Here is a 20,919-nt window from a genome sequence, read left to right as displayed (position 1 = left end):
TATCTGCTAACAGCCTGCAGGGTTTCCTTTAAGAGAAGGCTACTTCCATTTTTTAACTGTGTAATTCTGTAAGGAAGCATGACATAAACTGGCCCACACTACACTTGACTCGAGGGCTGACCGCAAGAGGGGTTTCTCTGTCTGGAAGCACGCCTGGGAATTTGCCGGGACCCCCAGCGAGCAACCGCCCCGAGCTCCCCTGCCCAGAGAGGGAGGCGCGGTCTGCTTCCCCGTGCACACCTGGCCTGGGCACACAGGCTGCGTCCTTGGACCCAGTGTTGCCCCCTGGACCCACCAGTGGTCTTTCGAGCTCTTTGCCCAAGGACGCGTGAGAAGGTCTGTCTCCATTCTTCGCAAGTCCAAAGGTTCCTTGCTCAATACTCACACAATAAATCACACCTACGGCTTTCCTTTCTGCCAACGTCTCTCTAAACCTTTCGTGACATCAACTCAGTGAACACTCATAGCAACAGGTGCCAGCACTGCCTCCATTTTCCCAGATATGAGGCTGAGGCACAGAGACACCAAGCAATTTGACAGGGGTCACATGTCATAAGTGGTCTGAGCTGAGAATCAAACCCCAGAGCCTGTTCAGAGCTGCACTCTCTCATCAGTCTTACACGTAATCTCTGTAAAATATGCGTGGACAATAATTTATTTTTACACTTTATGTTTTAAAATTTAATGCAATAGTCTAACATTTTATACAATTTTTTTTAACACCACCATGCCCTCTGAGAATCTTCCTTAATAGGCGAATAATTCTGTTCTCCCCATTTGGAAGGAAAACTCGGGTCAGTTCAACTGATCTGCATTTGTTGGAAGGCAGGAAGGCAAGTCTGAGGGCCTCTGGGTCTCTGAGCTGGAACCCAGCATTTATAAGGCGAAGTTCATGGTCAGTTTGCCTGAGCACACGTCGTGGCTCAGACTGCTTCCCAACTACAGGATGCCACCGAGATGCCTCATCTGGAGAGTGAGTGGCTGGTTACGCATCTCAAAGACAGGCAGCACGGTACCCCAGATACCCACAGGGCACATCACGCTCAGGCAGTGGTCCAGCCCTAAGAAATGTTAGGAGACTGATTCAAGGGCTTTCTCTCTGTATTTTATGGTGTTAGGGGACACCCAAGAGATGTAACACTAGTTAGGAAGCCTTTGCCCAGTCTACCGAATGTTTACGACTAGGAGCATGACCGTGCACCTGAGCCAGGTCCTTTGACCGCTGGCAGCCTTTAACTGGATATCTGGTAGGACTCACCTCTAAACAGTCTATAGGATATTAGCTCTTGCCGTATCACTATATAAAGTCTGGATACTATGATCACCTTTGAATTAGAGCAAAAGCATATTCTATCAAAATCAGGTACTAGAAATATATTTCGTGGCTGGTCTCCATTCAAATCCATGTTTCTGTGAAAAATCCCACTGAGTGTCCCTTCCATGTCAGAAAGCAGTTCGTCTCAGTCTTCTAAAGATGGAAGGAAAAGATCATCTTTGAGATTATTTTCTGAAGTCTTATTTTTCTTTTCTTGGGGGAAAAAAAACCCTCTGTCCACATGCAAAATTGTGGCTTCCATAAGCCCTGTCCCCATCTCCTTTTCAGTGGTATTCACTTCGGGAGTCCTGGGAGCTTCCATTTATTTCTTTTGGATCTACCCAAAGCAAGGAACTGTTCAGGTCAAGACAAGAATTAAAAAAAAAAAAAAAGTGGTAACACCACTGCCTTTATTGTGAAAATCCATCAGGCGGCCAGCACTGCTATTGAATCTGCTTTCCTGAACAGACTCCTGTCCTGGTGGCAAAGAGAGCTGATGACCTCCTGGCCTTAAGAATCTAGATTAAAAGGTACGACTCCCTCTCTCTTCTCTCCAGGCACATCTATGAAATATACATAATAAATATGTGACCATGCCAACAGCACTGTGTGACTACAGATGGAGAAGTCATCCCGTGAAGCCAAGAAAAGAAACTGTAGAACAGGAGGTTGGACCGGGTCAGTGATTTCCCATTTGTGGGTTACAGATCCCTGGGAATCCAAATAATTTTGTGCGGGGCCCATGAATCCACGTGTACTTTGAGCACACTGCGTAGACCGAATCGACAGACATCATATGGAAGTGGTCGTGAGCCCAGGCTCTTTAGCCAGACTGCCCAGTTTCAAATCTTAATTCTTCCACTTAGCAGCTGCATGACTAGACAAATCACCCACCTTCCCTGTGTTTTCGTTTCCTCATTTTTTAACCACATAAAGCTGGTGGGAGCAAAACAGATCAGACCTGTTGTGTGCTTAGCCCTGTACCTAGTCCTCGGGGAGAGATCGGTGTTTTTACCACGTGTGTTCACACCCCAAGCAGACAGCTATTTTGGTCTTTTGTCATTTCACATTCCCATGTCACATGGACCTTGCCTTGTGCTGGATGACACAGAGAAGAAAAAGCCAACAAATTAGCCCTCGGTCTGCTTCCCAATTTTGGAGAAGGGCACAAAAACCCAGAGACCCGATGGGCCGACCCTTCCTCTGCTACCACGTCCCAAATCATAAAAGTCCCCATCGAAAGCCTTTCAGTCTGGATCCAGCTACAGAGATGAACCCCAGCTCAACGGCCCCGTCGTTCACGCGTGGCTATTGGCCTTTCCCTTCTCCACTGCTCCCAAGTGAAATAACTACAAACTAAGGTTTCCAAGAACCAACAATAGGTCACAATATGGGATACAGATGCTGTCTAGGAATACCCAGATTGTAAGGCTTGTGGGAAGAAATGAGATTAAGACCCAGTCTACTGATGTCAGTGAGCATACTTGCTGATATCGACAGGCGGGACATACAAGGAAGTAACAGCACATCCCAGCCAGAGACCGGATGTCAAATTTAGGGGACTTCGTTTTTAGGTAAGGGAAAGGATTGTGGAATTCAACTGGTGTATCAACCCATTATTCCAGGGTGGAGTGGACCTACTGCCTTATCTTAGTGTTGATCTGTTCCTTTGGGTACCTGTGGTTGTATACCACGGGGATGATTTATTCTTCCTGATGTTGATGCTGCTGGTTTTGTTGTTACTTTTGTTTTTGTCTCAGGTTTGGATGGACAGGGTGGTTTGGCTGGTTTTTGAAGCTCTCATGAACTGCTTTTGCTGAATCTGCAAACTGTTTGCTCTCACTACTGCCAAAACACTACCTTCATTTCAACAGCAGACACCAAATCAAAAGTTTCAGGAGGCACAGCAAACGAAATTGGTCTCTCTCACCCCCAAAGCTTGTACTGTCTCCGAGAGGAAACAGCGCATGTCAACGGGCCCACCTCACACCCCCATTCAAGAAGGAGGTGTTTGGACAGGGTAGAGTCTCAGGAGGAAGCTTTCAAACAGACTGTGTGAGTCACAGGAAAGTGTCTCCGAAGGGCAATGTCATGGTCAGATCAGTGTCCTAGGAAAAAGCAATATCTCATAAGTGCCCTGGACAAACTCTCAACAGTGTGATAAAGTAGATCTCTCTCTGCCAGGACCTATTGCTCTGACGGCACCATAAAAACAGCTTCGTCCCTGTTTCTTTCACCTCCTCCCCACCCCCACTGAACAACTTTTTGTGTTCAAGTCTTTCCTTATCACGCTCACTTCATCATGATTATGAAGATGAATGAGCTTGCTTTATGTAAATAAACTATGCCACCAATCAAACAAAGGAGGGTGGCCATTTGCCTTAGTCCAGTTGAAATGCAGGTTTCTCTTAAAAGTCTTTAAAAAATTTTTTTAGGGGCGCCTGGGTGGCGCAGTCGGTTAAGCGTCCGACTTCAGCCAGGTCACGATCTCGCGGCCCGTGAGTTCGAGCCCCGCGTCAGGCTCTGGGTTGGTGGCTCGGAGCCTGGAGCCTGTTTCCCATTCTGTGTCTCCCTCTCTCTCTGCCCCTCCCCTGTTCATACTCTGTCTCTCTCTGTCCCAAAAATAAATAAACGTTGAAAAAAAAAAATTTTTTTTTAAAATATTTATTTATTTTTGAGAGGGAGAGAGAGCGCGAGCAGAGGAGGAACAAAGAGAGAAGGCAACACAGAATCATCCAATGGAGGCTCCAGGCTCTGAGCTGTCAGCACAGAGCCCAACGAGGGGTTCGAACCCACGAGCTGTGAGATCATGACCTGAGCTGAAGTCGGATGCTTAACGGACTAAGCTACCCCGGCTCCCTTTAAAAGTCTTTAATAATGGTACTAAAGAAGGAGAAGACCTACTTATGGAGCCTCTTCTACATACTAGACACTGGGTGATGTACTTCACGTGTTTATCAGCTTATTACACCTCACAATAAAGCTGTGACCTTGAGGCCGTTATTGTCCCTATATTATAGGTAAACCTTAATGACAAATACTAGGAGTATTTGAATTCAGATCTTTAAACCCAAACAATCTGCCCTTTTTCAAAATGACTTGCTGTTTTCTTTAAAGATCTGTCACTAAACCACCACATGGCCTAAAACCAGTCACCAGCCTCCCTTATCTGGAAATTTCTACGTATCAATCTTAGTAGCCCCAAATTCTCTAATGCCACAGAAGCTAGACGTTTTGGTTAGGTCTGCCTGCGGAGGATCTTTATGGTTGATTCGGGAGACTTCCTCCAACAGTCTGTAAGGAAAAGCATGGTGGGACAGAAAGTTAGCAAGGTGGGCCAAGATAACTTCATACTCTCCTGCCTGCTTCAGAGTTTCGGCAAGGACCTAATAGAATAAATTCTGCATGTAAATAAAATATAAAATAAAATATAAAATAAAATAAAATAAGGTAAAATAAAATTAAAAAATAAAATAAAATAAATAGAATAAAATAGAGTAAAATAGAATAAAATAAATAGAATAAAATAGAGTAAAATAAAATAAAATAAAATAAAACAAAATAAAATAAAATAAATAGAATAAAATAGAGTAAAATAGAATAAAATAAAATAAAGTAAAATAAAATAAAATTCACCCTGTGAATGTCAAAGACGACAGACATTTGTGGAGCTATCATCTCCAGCATTCGTCAACAATACCAAATCCTGCGAGAAGGCGAGCGTCTCTGGCCTAGAGCTAAAACACAGAGTAATTGGTCGAAGGGGTCCGGGGGGAAGAGAGCTGGTATGGGCTGACAGGGGAAAGGGTGGTCATGCTGGAAGATTAGAAACATAAAAATGGATACACGCCGGAAAAGAAAATAAATTCTAGAACAGACCCTGGAAGCTATGGTCTCACATCTGTCATCCTGTGTTGTGAGCCCCATCAAGACCCAGTAGAAGAGGCGTCTCTGAAAACAGCCCCAGTTTGGCTGCTCAGAGAGTGGATCCTCAGGGAATCGGATGAAAACGGAAGGACTGGCGGGCTCGTGGACCAGCAGGAAATTAGGTAACAAGAGTGATGGTGGCTCCAGAGAACCACGACCGAATGTCAGCAATTTCTGGCCCCGGTAAGGGAGTGTGCTAGGAGGCAAATATGAAATTGCCCAATTAGGTGCTACTCTGAATATTATCTCCAGAGAAGAAAGCAAACCCAGGCGCAGCTGATGAGTTAACCAGATATGATACAGAAAACACTTCCTTCTCCTTTCTGGCTTTAAGTCTATTTTAAGGCGTTAGGTCTCTCCCGTCGAGTCGGCATTTGGGAGCCAGGGAGGCGATGCCGGTTTTCCTGGGAGGCCTTGCTCTGCTGTGGACAGCACCGCTGCTCCTCCTCTGTAAGTAGAGGCTCGGTGGCCCCTCCTGGAGGGGCCGACGTGGGTCTGGGTAGCGGCCGGGGTAGGAACGTTGGCAGTTTTCGTGGTGAACTTTTCTGGGCTCTGTGCAAACCGCAGGGCATCTCCCGGGGACTCTGTAGTGGACACAAGCTTGGAGCAGAGCAAATTGGGCTGAGCAGGACCTAAGGGGGAGCCAGCCAGAGCAAGCCTGTTCTTGTAGTCATTCTGGCATCTCCCAGAGGGCAAGGGGGGGAGGGCAGAGGGAAGAGAGAAGTTCTTTCTCTCCCTGGGTCAGATTCCTGAGAAGATGCCTGACCCCTTAAAACTCTATGGATGTTGGGGGCGCCTAGGTGGCTCAGTCGGTTAAGCGTCCAACTCTTGATTTCTGCTCAGGTCATGATCTCACGGTTCATGGGATCGAGCCCTGCGTTGGGGTCTACGCTGACAGCATGGAGCCTGCTTATTCTCTCTCTCTCTCTCTCTCTCTCAAATAAACAAACAAACAAACTCCGAGGATGTAGACCTCATCACCACCCCCAGATCCCCATCCTCGGGAGTCCCAGAAGACTGGGCAGAGACACTAACTTATCCTCTTTGAACTTTTGCAGATCCAGATGGCATGTCAGCAGGTGAGTGAGTCCTTGCTCCGTCAGTCTCACCATGGCTGGCACACTCCCCCCTACACTGTTTCCCATCACCCCACCACCTCTGCTTTCTAATGATTAGGCATCTGTCCCTCCCTGACCAACCTGAGCCCCACTCCCTCCCCGCCTGCCTTCTTTCCCCCTTCAACACCTGCTCACATACCACCTCATTGTCTCGGGGCACCCCACCTCTTTCTATGCCAACAACCATGTCAGCGGAACATCTAAATGCCCCACCCCTGCCCAGCCTGCCCCACCCCTGCCCAGGCACTGCCACACAACCTCATTCAATGCTTGCATCATCATCATGGTTAGTATTGCCGCCATTTTATAACTGAGGGCTTTGCCTGAGTAAGTGCTTGCTGGGGGTCGCACAGCTGACCAAGGGCCAGCTTCTAACAGAATCCCCTGGGGTCCAAGTCCAGTTCTGTTTCTGTACCTCATCGCCACTGGCCACTTCCCAGGCTTTGGTCAAATTTGTACCACATCTCTTTGTTCCGGAAAACCTATCAAGACCGATTCTCTCGGTGCTTCTCACTTCCTTCCAGAATTGATGTGGATTTTTCACTCCATATCCACTCACAGTTAAATAGTCATAAAAATTTAGAACTGGGAGAGACTGTTTCAGCTAGTCTAACACATTTATTCATCCATTATTCACACGTTCATCCACTCAGCAAATATTTAATGAACATGTCCTCTGTAGCAGCCATTGTGCTGAGCTAGGGCTGAACAGGATAGATGTCGTCTCTGCCTGACCAGAGGCTGTAGTCCTTGCTGACAGATACTGGCATGGAAATCAGGAGGACTGAAGTGGTCACCCTATGTTGCACTCGTGTCCCGTCTTTCCCCCTAGTTTGGGACTCCCTGGGGCCCCAATATTGTTTCCTCCTTCCTGTTTCTTATTAGTGGCCGTGCAAGGGTAGACTGACCACTGTCTGACTATTGCCATATCTGTACTTTGGAGCCCTTTTCACTCCCTCTATATCTCTTCCCACAATTTGATCTTCTCAAAGGCACCCGGGAACCTACAGTGTCCTTGAATCCACCGTGGACTACCATATTGAAAGAAGACAGGGTGACTCTTACATGTAAAGAGAACAATTCTCTTGAACTCAACTCTACTGTGTGGTTCCACAACAAGACCAAGTTGAGAGTGACAACTTTAACTTTGGACATCGTGAAAGCCCAAACCCGCGATAGTGGGGAATACACGTGTCAGAACAAAGGATCCATGCTGAGTAAACCTGTGTCCTTAAAAGTCTTCAGTGGTAAGTTCCAGGACTATGGAAAGATAGAGTCCCCCATGTGAGGAATGGCCCGTCCGGAGATGGGGAGAGATCAAGTTATTCTGGGGCTTGGTGCACTGGGGTGGGACTCAGGGTCTCTGTCTCAAGACCTGCCTGTCTCCTTCCACTACTACTCCTGCGTGGCCCCACCTCCTTTCGGGGTCCTGGCCATCTCCCATCTCCCAGTGGGATCCTTCCAGTCTACCTCACCCCTCTTTTCCTGCGTGGGGCAGATGTATACGATATGCTCACACGGCATGTTGGATACGTGAACACTGCAAGGAGCTGAACATCTGAGATGGGATCAAAAGGTCAAATTTGGTCAACCGTTTCCACGAGCCACGACCTGGATATCAGGTTGCTCTCTTAGTTTTGAAAGACATCCACGTAGATCCCTCACGACTTCCACTTTTACTAAAGAACAAATGTTATGTTTGCCCCAATTTCACGACTGCTATTGCCAACCACTAGGACAGCACGTTCAGGCACATGCGGGCTAGTTAGTAAATGCTGGATGAACCAAAGAATGACTTCATTTAAATGGCTAGGTCATGGATATATTTGGCTTTACATTTTTTAATGCAAACATACTTTAAAGGATAAGCCTACTTTATGTCTTTCTCTTGAGTGAAAAGAGGTGTGGTGACATCCCTATGCATATTCCAGGCACCAACGAAAGCAGCAGGGGATAGCTACTTTATTTCCTTGGAGTGGATTCTAGAAAATCCTTAAGGATCCCTACTAAATGAACTGTGCCCTGCACAGCCTAGCCAGATCTTTGTTCCAAATTCTCCCTCAGTGAATGCCTTTCAATTCTCACGGTGACATTAGCCATACGACCCAACTCTTATACTTTACAGACTCCTCGTTAACAAGTATTCGTTGAGTACCTACCAACTCTGAAGTAATTGTGTTAGGCACTGGGGATATAATGTAAGGATCAGACATGGTCCCTGGCCTCCTGCAGTATGGAGCCAAATGAGGAAGAGGATATTAAGTGAGTAACTACACACATAATTAACATTGGCATGCATGTGCTGAGGAACTTTCAGAGCCAACTATGATTGACGGTAGAACCAGGGAGCCCCTAAGAGACGGGAGGATGAAAGAGACCTGCCCCTAGGCGAGGACTCCCTGGACAGAATAGTCTTATTACCCCGTAGTGACCAGAACCGGCGTCTACAGAGCTGTAGGGAATACTGGCATTCGAGCCTTCCGTGGACAGGCTCAGCAGAGATGTCCGAGTGGTTTCATGGCCCCAGACTCCCTTTTCAGGAGGCGAGAGGATTCATCGGTATAGAGGACAGACTCGAAGCGTGATTTTGTTTTTCCTTTTTCTTGCCCTTATGAGCCAAGAAACGGGTTAATGATAAAACGTGGTTCCTGACGCAGACTCTGCATGACCGCTCCTATTTTTTCTGTCCCTCTGTGTCTTTCCATCCATTTGCCGTTAAATAACGTAACGACCGTTCTTCAGAGTGGCTGCTCCTTCAGGCCTCTACTGAGGTGGTGCTGGAGGGTGAGTCCTTCCTCATCAGGTGCCACAGTTGGAGGAATTTGAATGTCAAAAGAGTGACCTACTACAGGAATGGCAAGTTCCTCCAGTTCTGGTACGACAACTACAACATCACCATTAACAACGCCACAGAAACAGACAGCGGCACCTACTACTGCACGGGCTGGATTTCGAAGAAAAATCACACCTCTAACTTCCTCAACATCGTTGTGAGAAAAGGTGAGATGGTAAAGAAGGAGGGTTGCCCACGGCAGGGGAAGGGAGAGGGAGGACACCCGAGCCTGAAGTGGCTGCAGCATGCAGAACGGGACAGCCGGGGCACCTTGTCTAGCCCACAGGCCTGCAGGGAGGAGGCCCGGGGTGGGCAGCACATCTCTCAGTCTCTGGTGGAATGTGCATGAAGACTAAATGAGGGGATATTTGTGAAACGGATGTCTAGCCTGTTAATAAGCACCACCCAAGCATAACGGATCATGATCAATGGTTCAATCCCAGAGTCCTCTGTGGCTCCGGGGGAGAACACTTCTAGCTATCAAATTGAAAGGGAGGCTCAGTGTTGGAGGAATGCAGGTGGTGTAGAGCTTGAAGACGCCACGCTTGGGGAGGAGGGCTGGGGACGGAGACCCACACACCAGTGGGCTGTGTGACTGGGTGGTGAGGAGACAGAGCCTCATGAGGAGACCCCGGCAGGTGCACTGCCACTAGGGCCAAATATGAAGATGCTCTTTCCAAACTCTAAAAAGAGAGGGAGCCTTTGGACTACCTGCCCTGCAAGGAGGAAATTAGACCTTTTGCTCGGCAGACGTGGCTCATACTAATGCCTAAAAAAGCATGGGACCAGAAGCCAGAATTGAGCTTTAATGTCAATATTCTGTTAACCAGCCTGAGACCTAAGTGCTATTTAATTGTCATTGGCCTTCTGGTATCCTTATCTGTAAAATAAAGGGCTTGGTCTAGATGTCCCTTGAGGAACTTTAAAAATACCGACGTTTGCATCTCATCTCTTGAGATTCTGATTTAATTGGTTTGGAGGACTGAGCATCAGTATTTTTAAAAGCCCTTTCAGGTAACGGTCTTGTGCGGCCAGTGCTGAGAGCCACGGGTCTAGGTGATCTCTACAGGATTTCTGGCTGTAATATTCTGGAGCTCTATAATTCTAGGATCATCACAAAAATCAGTATCTTGTAACCAGAATAACAAGAGAGGGAAACTGGAAGGCAGCTTAAAGAGGCTCTGGCCCAGTGTCTTCATTTCCCCCAACGGGCACGCGGTAAATGATGAACGATTCAGAAATGAGGCACTGATGAACCTCCACCCTCCCCAGACTCGCCATCTCCTTTCCACCCTCAAGTCAGACGTGGGCCACTGCACCTGTGAGCCCCAATAAAGAGATTGCCTTTCCTATGACCTTCCCCACTGGGCACACTGGCTAGAGGAGCTACAGGCTGCGGCTTCAGGGAAGGTCTCAGGAGTCCTGGGGCTCCAGGAAGCACAGGCAGAGGAACCCAAGTCCATGAGTGTTGCCCTCGGGTCCCAGCCAGCATATCATGCTAGCGCTGGAAGACAGAGGACCGTTCCCGGTTCCTCTCTCAGGGAGGATGAAGCCCTGAGCCCCATTTTTCGATTCCTCATATGACGTATGTTTCCTGTTGCATCCAGATTCCCCTCCGGAGCACCAAAGCAAATACTACTGGCTACAATTTGTGATCCCATCGTTGGTGGTGCTTCTGTTTGCTGCGGACACGGGGCTGTTTATCTCGACCCAGCAGCAGCTGACCCTGCTCTTGAAGATTAAGACGACCAGGAGGAGCAGGAACCTTATGGACCCACGTCCCAAGCCAGACCCCAAAAAGAACTGATGTTGCTGCTTGGGAAACATTTGCAACGGCAACCTCTTTCTGGCATCAGCTATTGCTTCTCCGTGGTCAAACACAGCTCGCAACGCACACAGGAGCGTCTGGACGCAAGGCTTTACAGACCTGCTTCATTAAACCAGTTGAAACTGGTTACATGGCATGTAACAGCAAGGGCTCAATAAACATCACTTAAACGCAAGAATGAATATATTCATTTATTAGCGTCTGTAAGAGAGAAGTCCAACTTGAATAAAAGGGGTATGAAACCAGGTAACACGGTGCATCTAAGTATTTGAGGCTTGCTAGTTTCTTTTTTTGTTTCTAGAGGCAAGAACCATAAAGTCCCAGATTAGGAAGGCTTTCTCCCGACTATCGTAAATCTGGACCAGGCCTGTGAGGACCTGGGAGCATGCCGGTGAGATCACTCACTTTTCTGCTCCCACTTCGACTTACCCTTTTTGAGCTTCTAGCTCTTGGATTGCCCTGAAGCTGGGGCAATCCTGAGCCTTAGGACCCTGGGGATGAGGCTCAGTCTAAGATTTCCCTGGGATTGCTTCTCTCTCTGCTATCTCCCAAAGTTGTGAAAACCCTCTTATAGCACCTGAACTTGGAGAAATTCCAGCAAATACGAATCACCGGGACTCTCAGCTCTGAAAAACAGCCCAGGACTGAGAAAGATCTCAGGCAAAGACCCAACATTCGCTCTCCCGCCCCCACACCACCTTTGCCGCGGACACACTTATCCTGGGTGCCAGGAGGAGGCGTTAGGGAAGAGAGGCAACGTATATTAGCACTATTAACCGTGAGCTCACAACAGTCAACGAGAGATCAGAGCACCTGTTAACTTCACTGTATTTTAGAACAATTACTAACATCAGGAGGAAGTGAATCTGGTGGGGGTGGGGGGATGGTTCACAAACACCCATGAGATTGACAAGTCCCATTTTCTCCAAAAGATGTTTTTGGACCATGAAGCAGAGAGAACTATTGGTGTTTTTGGTTTTTTTTTCTTTTTCTAAATATAGGTATCTGGGATGAACCTCCTTAATACCACTTCTACTTTTCTCCCCCAAATCATTTCAGACACGTAAGAAACGACCAGATTCCCACTGAACAGCCTAGTCACTTGGCTTCATGTCAACAGGCCTTATGAGTTTCCTGCAACAGAAAGAGGAAAAACAGGAAAATTCCCCACGGGAAGACCCTTGGTATTGTCCTAGACACTTCCCTTGCCTTTAAGGAAAGACAGAAGATCCATTTTCGGCTACAGCCTTGAGACCATGGTCTTGCCACCACCGTCACAAACAACTTCTTCCATCACAGTGTCCTACACACAGCTTCGTACACATCAGACGGAAGAGCAAGTGACTTACTCCTCTGAGGATCTGAGGCCAAGTGACCCAGAGTTAAGAGCTGAGGGATATTTCACATGGATAGAAAGTCCAGGCTTGATCAGCCTGAGACACATCTTCTGAGGCATCTTCTAGATTCTGGAGGGTCACAATTCACCTTCACCTCTCCTTTTATCCCCACCCGAGCTTGCAAGAGCTCTGCTTAGAGCACATACCTGGACGTTCAAGCCGCCATGAACTAGCTGTGTGACTAGAGCAAGCCGCCTGCCCATCTCTAAGATTCCATTCCTTCTTTGTAAAAAGAGGGGGTTTGGACTAGGTGGCTTCTAAGCTCCCTTGAGCCCAGACGTTCTGTCCTCCGTTACTCGGAAGCCTATTTCCCATGTGGTGACTACACAGGCTCAAAGGCTCAGAACGCATCCCCAGGAAGCTCTCAGTGTGAATGTTTCCTTCATCCTCCACACGTGGTCTTCACCGTACTCTTCCATGGATGTGAATTTCAGGTTTGTCTGAGACTCATGTCTACCATTCATTTCTTCCTATTTCCTTTTTCTTCATACATCTCTTGTTCCGTAAGAAATGTGGAACAGAGTTAGGGCTTAAATATTTAGTGGAGCTCCAAAATATGGCATTTAAAAGAATGTTTGGGGGGGCATCTAGGTGGCTCGGTCGGTTAAGTGTCCAACATCAGCCCAGGTCATGATCTCACAGTTCACGAGAAACCCCGCGCTGAGCTCTGTGCTGACAGCTCGGAGCCTGGAGCCTGCTTCGGATTCTGTGTCTGTCTGTCTCTCTCTGTCTCTCTCTCTCTCTCTCTGTCTCTCTCTCTCTCTCTCTCCCCGCCCCCCCCCCCCCCCAGCTCATGCAATCTCTCTCAAAACTAGATAAAAACATTAAAAAAAAATAAAAAATAAAAGGATGTTTTTATTTCCATATACATAAAATACTTTGTCTATGCCAGAGAGGGAGCATGTATAGCTTACAGGTGATTAAAATGGAAATAATCCACCCCCCTTCACTCTCAGGGCCTCCTCTGCTACTTCCAGTCTCTTACCAAATTGGTCGAAGCCAGTTCATAGAGCAAATTTTCTCTCCCATAGTTGCTATTCCAAATCGGCTGCCACAAATCATGAATCCTCAATAGAGATTGGTTTTTTGAAAATCAAGTCAGTTAACTCCCTACTGGTGGCCAATGAAAGACATATTCCCTTGGTCACCTCAAGCATGGAAACTCAGACAAAAGACCCACCTTGTCAGTATGCTGGGGAACCGAGTGCTTGAAGACAGAGCCTGCTCCTTCTCTCTTCTCACGAAATGGGAAGCAGGGCAACAGGATCATCTCCTTGAACCCAGAGATGGGAGCTTTATGTTGAGAAGGCCAGAGGCACCTGCCAGCCTGGGTCCCTAGACAACCTCAGAGAGCAGTGCTGTCTTCCTATGTTAAGCTGTCGGCCCTGCTCTGGACAGTTACTTACCAAGTCCAAATCCCATTTGCTGCTTCATCAATCTCCATGGCATCCCCGTCCCAAAACTTCTACCTAAAAATGTGCCCAGAATCAAAGGCAAGTTGACTTGTCCATATCACTTAGAGCATCCACACTCTTTCCCTTCCTGAACACTGGAATGATATATCCTCACGTTTAGCCTTTCCTGTATTTGAAATTTTAAAAATATCACCGAGAGTGGTCAGCAATCTCACTGCAAGGTAGTTGAAGGGGGATTCAAGGCTGCCATGCAACTGAAAATCGCTGAGGATAAAGGAATAACTTCTTGTGGATTCTGAGAAAAGTTCACATTTAAATTTTTTTCACCAGTTTCCAACCAACCAAATTGAGCCACAAGTAAGTCATAGTTCAATTAATAGGGTGAAATTATTTTTTAATTAAAATATAGAAGCCATTGGCCTCCTGCCTTCACTAGAATATATCAAGGCTAAAAATCTGGGCTCTCTGCTTGCCAAGGACTGTTCTAGAAATGGGATGCTAAACTGTTGCAGATTAGGATCCTCGGAAAACAGATTCTGATGGGCACAACCGGATGGCTCAGTCGGATGAGCGTCCAGCTTCGGCTCAGGCCATGGCCTCGCAGTTCAGGAGTTCCAGCCCCGCGTCAGGCTCTGTACTGACAGTTCAGAGCATGAAGCCTGCTTCGGATCCTGTTGTCTCCCTCTCTCCCTGCCCCTCCCCTGCTCATACTCTCTCGCTCTCAAAAATAAATAAACATTAAAAAAAAAAAAAGGAAGAAAGAAAGAAAAAGAAAACAGACTCTGAAACCGATTGAAATGTAACAGGTTTCCCAGAGAGTGCCCTTGGCATCAACACCCGTGTGAGAGTGAAGGCAGCGGACCCTGGCAGGGGGAGTAGCTGAAATGTGATGTATGTCAAACCGGCTCACAGATGAGAGCCTTGGAGCCGGGAGGGCCCTTTTTAATCATCTTAGTTGGAGGGACGGGGGCCAGTCTTTACAGCCGGAAGTAGGCAAGTCTTTGCGGCCGGTCTGCCCTGGCAGAAGGTGAGACTCTGGAGAAAGTAGCTCTTCACCAACAGCAATTTCCGAAGAGCAACTCAACTGACCTCTATTGCCTCAGAGCCTCCCAGCAGCTGGGGGAACAGATGTGTGGGGCCCAAAGGTAAGCAATCCAGGTTGGGTAGCACAGCATTCACTGAGTACAAGTGACAGAAGAGAGTGAGACCCCGGCTGTCAGACCTCTACCTAATGGCTTTCTATCTGGATTTAAGCAGGATGACTAAGCCAAACATTTTGAAAATAATTTTGACTATACTCATAGCAAGGCACTGGTGCTATTATGTTTAGAAATCTGGACATGAAGGCAAAGGTGTCTTCGATCTGCAGGCTGATTTCATGTGCTAGCTAGTGTTTTGTGCAAAGTCAGACAGGTTAACTTGACTTGGAGAACTTGTTCATTTCCACTGCCTTGCCCCACCCTTCATAACCAGCAGACCCCGTGACACTCTCACAAGTGATATTTTGCCCATGCAGGGTCACCCCGTGGGGTGATTCTGGGCGTTGCAGGAGCTGCGTCTGGAAGTCAGGGTATGCTCAGTCCTTGGCGTAGAAGGCCAGAGTGCACAGAAGGATGAGGGAGAAAGGACCCTGCCTTGCACCAGAGCGCACGTGTTCACCTTCTGTGATGCTCAGGCAGGAATGCTGGCTTTAAGTCCGGTTTTAAGTTGGGAGCATCTAAGAAGAAACTTCTCAAGATTAACCTCTGCAGGTTTAGGAGCTTAATGGAAAATTTAAAAAAAAAAATTTTTTTAATGTTTATTTATTTTTGAACAAGAGAGAGACAGTGCAAGTGTGGGAGTGTCAGAGAGAGTGGCAGATACAGAATCTGAAGCAGGCTCCAGGCTCCGAGCTGTCAGCACAGAGCCCGAAGCGGGGCTCGAACCCGCGAGCCATGAGATCACGACCTGAGCTGAAGTCAGACTCTTAACCGACCGAGCCATCCCAGCATCCTTCTTGATCCCATATTTAAAGGCATTTTTGAAACAGCATTAAAATTAATACACGTTAAACAAAATCAGTTAAAAGCCTTCCAATAATCTGTCCTTGTTAGGAGGAAAGGGGCTTCTGCCCCACGCCTCTGCGCAGGGCATCCTTGACCTCCTTGTTCCTCAGGCTGTCCACGACAGGGCTCAGCAGGGGAGTGAGGACGGTGTAGGTCACAGAGATGAGTCTGTCCTGCCCCAGGGAACTCTGGGACTTGGGCTTGAGGTAGGCGATGGAGGCACAGCCATAGTGGACGATGACCACTCTGAGGCGGGAGGTGCAGGTGGCAAAGGCCTTCTTCCGGCCCCGGGCGGAGGGGATCTTGAGGCTGGTGGAGACGATGAGGACATAGGAGAAGAAGACCGGGCCCGTGGGCAGAATCAGGACACAGACGCTGACGACAAAGTTCACGATCTCGTTGACAGGGGTGTCCACGCAGGCCAGCTTCAGCAGGGGCCTGACGTCACAGAAGAAGTGAAAGATGACAAGGGCGTCACAGAAGGGCAGGCCAAACACAGATGTTACCTGGACAGTGGCCACGCCCAGGCCAGTTCCCAGGGAGCCACTTTCTAACTGGACACAGGCCTCTTTACTCATGATGACTGAATACCACAGGGGGTTGCAGGTGGTCACGTAGCAGTCATACCCTGTGGCCGTGAGCAGGAAGCAGTTGTTGATGCCGAAGGTGAGATAGAAGAAGAGCTGAGTGGCACAGTCTGGGATGGAGATGGCTCGTTGGGGACTGAGGAGACTGGACAGAAATGGGCTGGTGGGGACTCAGGAGGCCGGAAAGCATAGATGATGGCCACAGTGTAGCAGGTCTCAGAGAGGGACAGCATGATCAGGAAGAAGTACATGGGGGTATGGAGGTGATGGTTCAGACGAACAACAGTCACGATGATGATGATATTGCTGGACAGAGTCAGCAGGTGCAAACTCAGAAAGACGGCAAAGACCAGCCTGTGCGGCCACCCGAGTTCCTTTCAAAGAGGAACTCGACCACGGCAGTAGAGTTTGGTGTTGGCACTGAGGGAGGTGTGGTTCTGGGCAAAGGACAGGGGTGATGAGCCAACTGTACAAGAGAACAGGCTAACCCAAGGCCTTGGGTAAAAAGTGTGTCCATCGTCTGAGCAAATGCCCTGGACCTCGACGGTCATCAGTGTCAGCTGCGGTCATCACCTCTATCCACCTCTTCCTGGGCTCCACCCCAGGACCCTGAGATCGGCGGCAGAGTCAGATCCCAGAGGGAAGGCAGAGGCCGAGTACAGAGGAGATCAGTAGAAATAATTTGCCCAGACATCGAAGAGGCGAGTCCAGGTCAGGGAAGAAGTTGGTCCTCAAACACTCTTGAATTTGCTGGGAAGGATCTAGTGAGGGCAGTAACCGAGGTAAAAGACAGAACGTATCCGAGGCCGATATCCTTTCAACACCTGTCAGAAGGCACTGTCACTGCCGAATGGCTCAGAAGAGTCCTGTAATGATTTCTGCTTCTCAGAGTCCCTTCACCAAGCCCAGCGCCTAAAATCCCCTGCGATCATGAAAGACTAGAAAAGGGAGCATTTCTACGAGCTGGTCCTCCTGAAAGCCCCACACCACATAACCTCTCAGGCCATGGAAAAGGTTTGATAAGGCACTGCAGGGGTATGGTTTATCTCCTTGAATTTGAGCAGAAAACAGGATGGAACAGATCCGAGGAGATCCTTTCAAGAAGGGGCTGGGTTTTCCTAGTGTGAGAGCAGAGATAAAATTCACCTAATCAGAGAAGGACCAGATATTCTATTTTTCCCTTCAATTTTGCATATTTCAAGTTGAGACAGGGATAGAAATGGGCTCATCTCATGTGAGCTCAGAACTGGAGACTGGACAGCGGCAGGTTTAGTCTTGCCTTTCAACCCATGTCTACTCCCGACAGAACCCACCATGGTTATCCGTTACTTCCATTCAGAAAGCTGAGCATCATCCTTTTCCATGCGGAAAACAGTCCTTCCCAAAATGCTGTATTCTGTGTCCCCTCTTCCCTGCGCTTTCTACCAACACCCAACTTGTGGGCACAATGTCATTCTCTGCAGAGACTGCAACGGTCTCCCAACCAAGGTCCCTCATTGCATCAACCTCAGTCAAGTTCCAAGCGAGCCCCCTGAATGGTAAAAAAATTTGCTGATGGTGTTGACCCAAAGGATATGAAAACACTACCTCGAAAAGATTTATGCACCCCTATGTTTCCTGCAGCATTATTTAGAATAGCCACATTATGTGAGCAGCTCAAGTGTCCATCAATAGATGAATGGGTAAAGATGTGGTATATTCATTCCATACACAATGGAATATTACTCGGGCATCAACAAGAATGAAATCTTGCCATCTGCAACAACATGGTTGGATCCAGAGGGTGCAGTGCTAAGCGAAATAAGTCAGTCAGAGAAAGACAAACACCGTATGATCTCACTCATGTGTGGAATTTAAGAAACAAACCCCAAAATCCCAGACTGTTAACTATCGAGAACACACTGCTGGTCACCAGAGGAGGGGTGGGGGGTGGGAGAAACAGGTGGCGGGGATGAAGGGTGAAGTCTCCAGGTACATTGATGAGCACTGGGTAATGAATGGAATCGTTTAACCACTATACTGCACAACTGAGACTGATACAACACTGTAGGTTAACTAGACGGGAAGTAAGATAAAAACTTGGGGGCGCCTGGGTGGCTCAGTCGGTGAAGCGTCCGACTTCGGCTCAGGTCATGATCTTGAGGTCCGTGAGTTCGAGCCCCACATCGGGCTCTGTGCTGACAGCCTGGAGCCTGCTTCCGATTCTGTGTCTCCCTGTCTCTCTGCCCCTCCCCTGCTCGCGCTCTGTCTCTCTCTCAAAAACGAATAAACATTACAGAGAATTTTTTAATCGGCTTCAGCCCAGCTTTCAAGGATTTGTAAACAAGCCTGCGATTAACCAGCCTTGATTTTTATAACTCTTATCACTTCCCTTCCAACTGCTCACACAAACTTCATCACGCGCTTTTAACATCTTTCTCGCGGTGCACGGACCAGACCCATGTAGTGCCCGATGTACTATCCCAACGTGGGTGTGGACCTGGTAGAATGAGATGTTTAGTTCTGCTTTGCACTCCCGTCCCAGAGACGCCCAACATCTTTCTCCCTTAGATCACAGTGGCCCATCCAGCTGCTGGCCGGGAATAGTCTGTAGTGACATCCAAGTTGTGTTCTTGGGTTTTGACGGATAGTTCGGAACCCATCCATCGACAACCACAGGTCTTATTATATTTGCACACGTACATGGAAATGCATCCAGGTTGTTCTTATAACTCCCTTCCACTTGCCTGGAAAAAGATTTTACTCCTGCCTGTAGCCTAGAATATTTGTTTTCTTCCTCCTCCAGACCATTAATCCGCTTTAAATTACTATCACCTTAAACGACTCTATCCCAGCACCGCTATGTGGGTGGACTCTGGAAGAGCCACCAGGAAAGGGAAGCAGGGTGGGATGGGGAGACGGGATGGCAAGAAGAGGGCTACTCATCTTGGGTGTAAGAAATGGAGGTGAAGAAGGAAAGAGACAAAAAGGTAGGGAGGGTACAGATGGACAGAAACCTCGAAATTCAGACCGTAGTGGACTTTGGGGTTAATACTCTTTCTTTCTCTCAAATAAATGACAACAAAAAGAGGGAAGCAAGGCCTGTCCCTGACCCAATCTTACAGTTTTTCTCCCGGGAAGAGAACTTACTTGTCTTGTTGGGTCTCCATTTTTTTTTTTAAGTCTACTGTAAATAATAAAATTTTGTTTTGAATGCAAGCAAAACCATCTCTCCAGGAGTTCAATGTGCTGAGTACGTCACGAAGTGAGTGCTGTGCTAGTATCAGGAACACAAAGATAACCAAGCAAGGGTCCGTGCCCTCACGGAAGTTAGATTTCTGGACAGCCTTTTGTATAGGACCCAAATAAAGAGCCCTCAAGTCTTACGTCCCTCCTCCCTACATTAGTTCATACATACACATTTCCAAAAGGATAAAAAGCACAAGATTGTCTATGAGAGATCGTGGTCCCCCCTCTACAGATCACCGTTGACTCCGTGATGAACGAATATTACACTACAATCAACAAGCACCGTCCCAGAGTACAAGGAAGTGAAACTCACCAGCAGCCTGTTTCTCTGGTCTTCTGAGAGTCACATCCGCCCACTCGGGACACCGAACGCCTGCAACAATACATATGGATTTGTACTAATAGTTACAAAGCATTTCCCAGATTTTTGTCAATGCCCTTCCTGAGATTATTTTAAATCCATCAGTTACTTGAGTCTGGGTCACTGTGCAAAACCAGCGCTATTTTACCAAAAGTCTACGGATTTTCTTATCTGATGATCACTAACATCTTACTGAGCAGAGCTGTGGTTTCATAGGAACTCCTCCCTTTACTGGCTAATCTTGAGATACTGCCCAGAAGGGGATACCGAAAAGAAACTAGAAAGGAAGGGAAGGACACACAGCCCAGTCTTCAGTGCCTGAGCCTATGAGTGACGGACAGGAAAAGTCACATTGACTTCCTCTGGATTCCCACAACCTCCTCGGACAGCAGCTCTTCTTTGGGTCACAAAGCAATAATAACTCTGGCTTGAGGTTTCTTAAGGTGCGGACTTCCTGTCCAGACTCCTGGGTCTCTCTCCCCAAAACAGCACCTACTACTCCCAAGTGACCTATGGTAGCAGAGGGCACAATCCAAACAGCAGAGCGCCAAGAGACCTCATTACCCAGCAAGCTCGTTGCCTCATCCTGGGATTAACATTTTGAAAGGTAGAGCTGGCTTGGCAATTAGGAGAAATCTCTGTGGGGAAAAGCTGATCTGAAAACTTGGTAGGTTGGGCCATGGTCCCGCGAGGTACGTGTTATACTTTCTGTCCATTTCTCTGGTGCCAAAGCTGAGGAGCTTAAGACCCTTCTGGAAAGGATGCTTCATGTGTGGCAGAAGGGAAGCAACGATTGCCAAGAAGGATTTAAGCATGGAACCCTGCAGCCAGGTCCGCAGAGGGCTGACCTTCAGATACCTCGCAC

The 20,919-nt window shown here is 47.8% G+C and overlaps 2 protein-coding genes across 2 annotated transcripts; one reads left to right on the top strand and one right to left on the bottom strand.

The window, feature by feature from the left end:
* The first annotated feature begins 5,561 nt into the window (after positions 1 to 5,561).
* FCER1A (Fc fragment of IgE receptor Ia) lies at positions 5,562 to 11,192 on the top strand. The gene is made up of 5 exons (XM_043567984.1): positions 5,562 to 5,692; positions 6,301 to 6,321; positions 7,353 to 7,607; positions 9,103 to 9,360; positions 10,801 to 11,192. The coding sequence occupies exons 1-5, from the start codon at positions 5,635 to 5,637 to the stop codon at positions 10,998 to 11,000; spliced, it is 792 nt and encodes a 263-aa protein (XP_043423919.1). The 5' UTR covers positions 5,562 to 5,634; the 3' UTR covers positions 11,001 to 11,192.
* Positions 11,193 to 15,890: 4,698 nt separating this feature from the next.
* LOC122475799 (olfactory receptor 10J4-like) lies at positions 15,891 to 18,126 on the bottom strand. Its single transcript, XM_043567897.1, is given in 3 exon segments — positions 15,891 to 16,625; positions 16,658 to 16,841; positions 16,844 to 18,126. Coding segments are annotated over 3 exon segments (1,026 nt in total). The 5' UTR covers positions 16,983 to 18,126; the 3' UTR covers positions 15,891 to 15,922.
* Between the last annotated feature and the right edge of the window lie 2,793 nt (positions 18,127 to 20,919).

Source organism: Prionailurus bengalensis, chromosome E4 (assembly GCF_016509475.1).
Source record: "Prionailurus bengalensis isolate Pbe53 chromosome E4, Fcat_Pben_1.1_paternal_pri, whole genome shotgun sequence".
In the NCBI taxonomy this organism is placed as follows: domain Eukaryota; kingdom Metazoa; phylum Chordata; class Mammalia; order Carnivora; family Felidae; genus Prionailurus; species Prionailurus bengalensis.
Note: the sequence above shows the minus strand (reverse complement) of the source record. Positions and strands in the feature narration are given on the sequence as shown.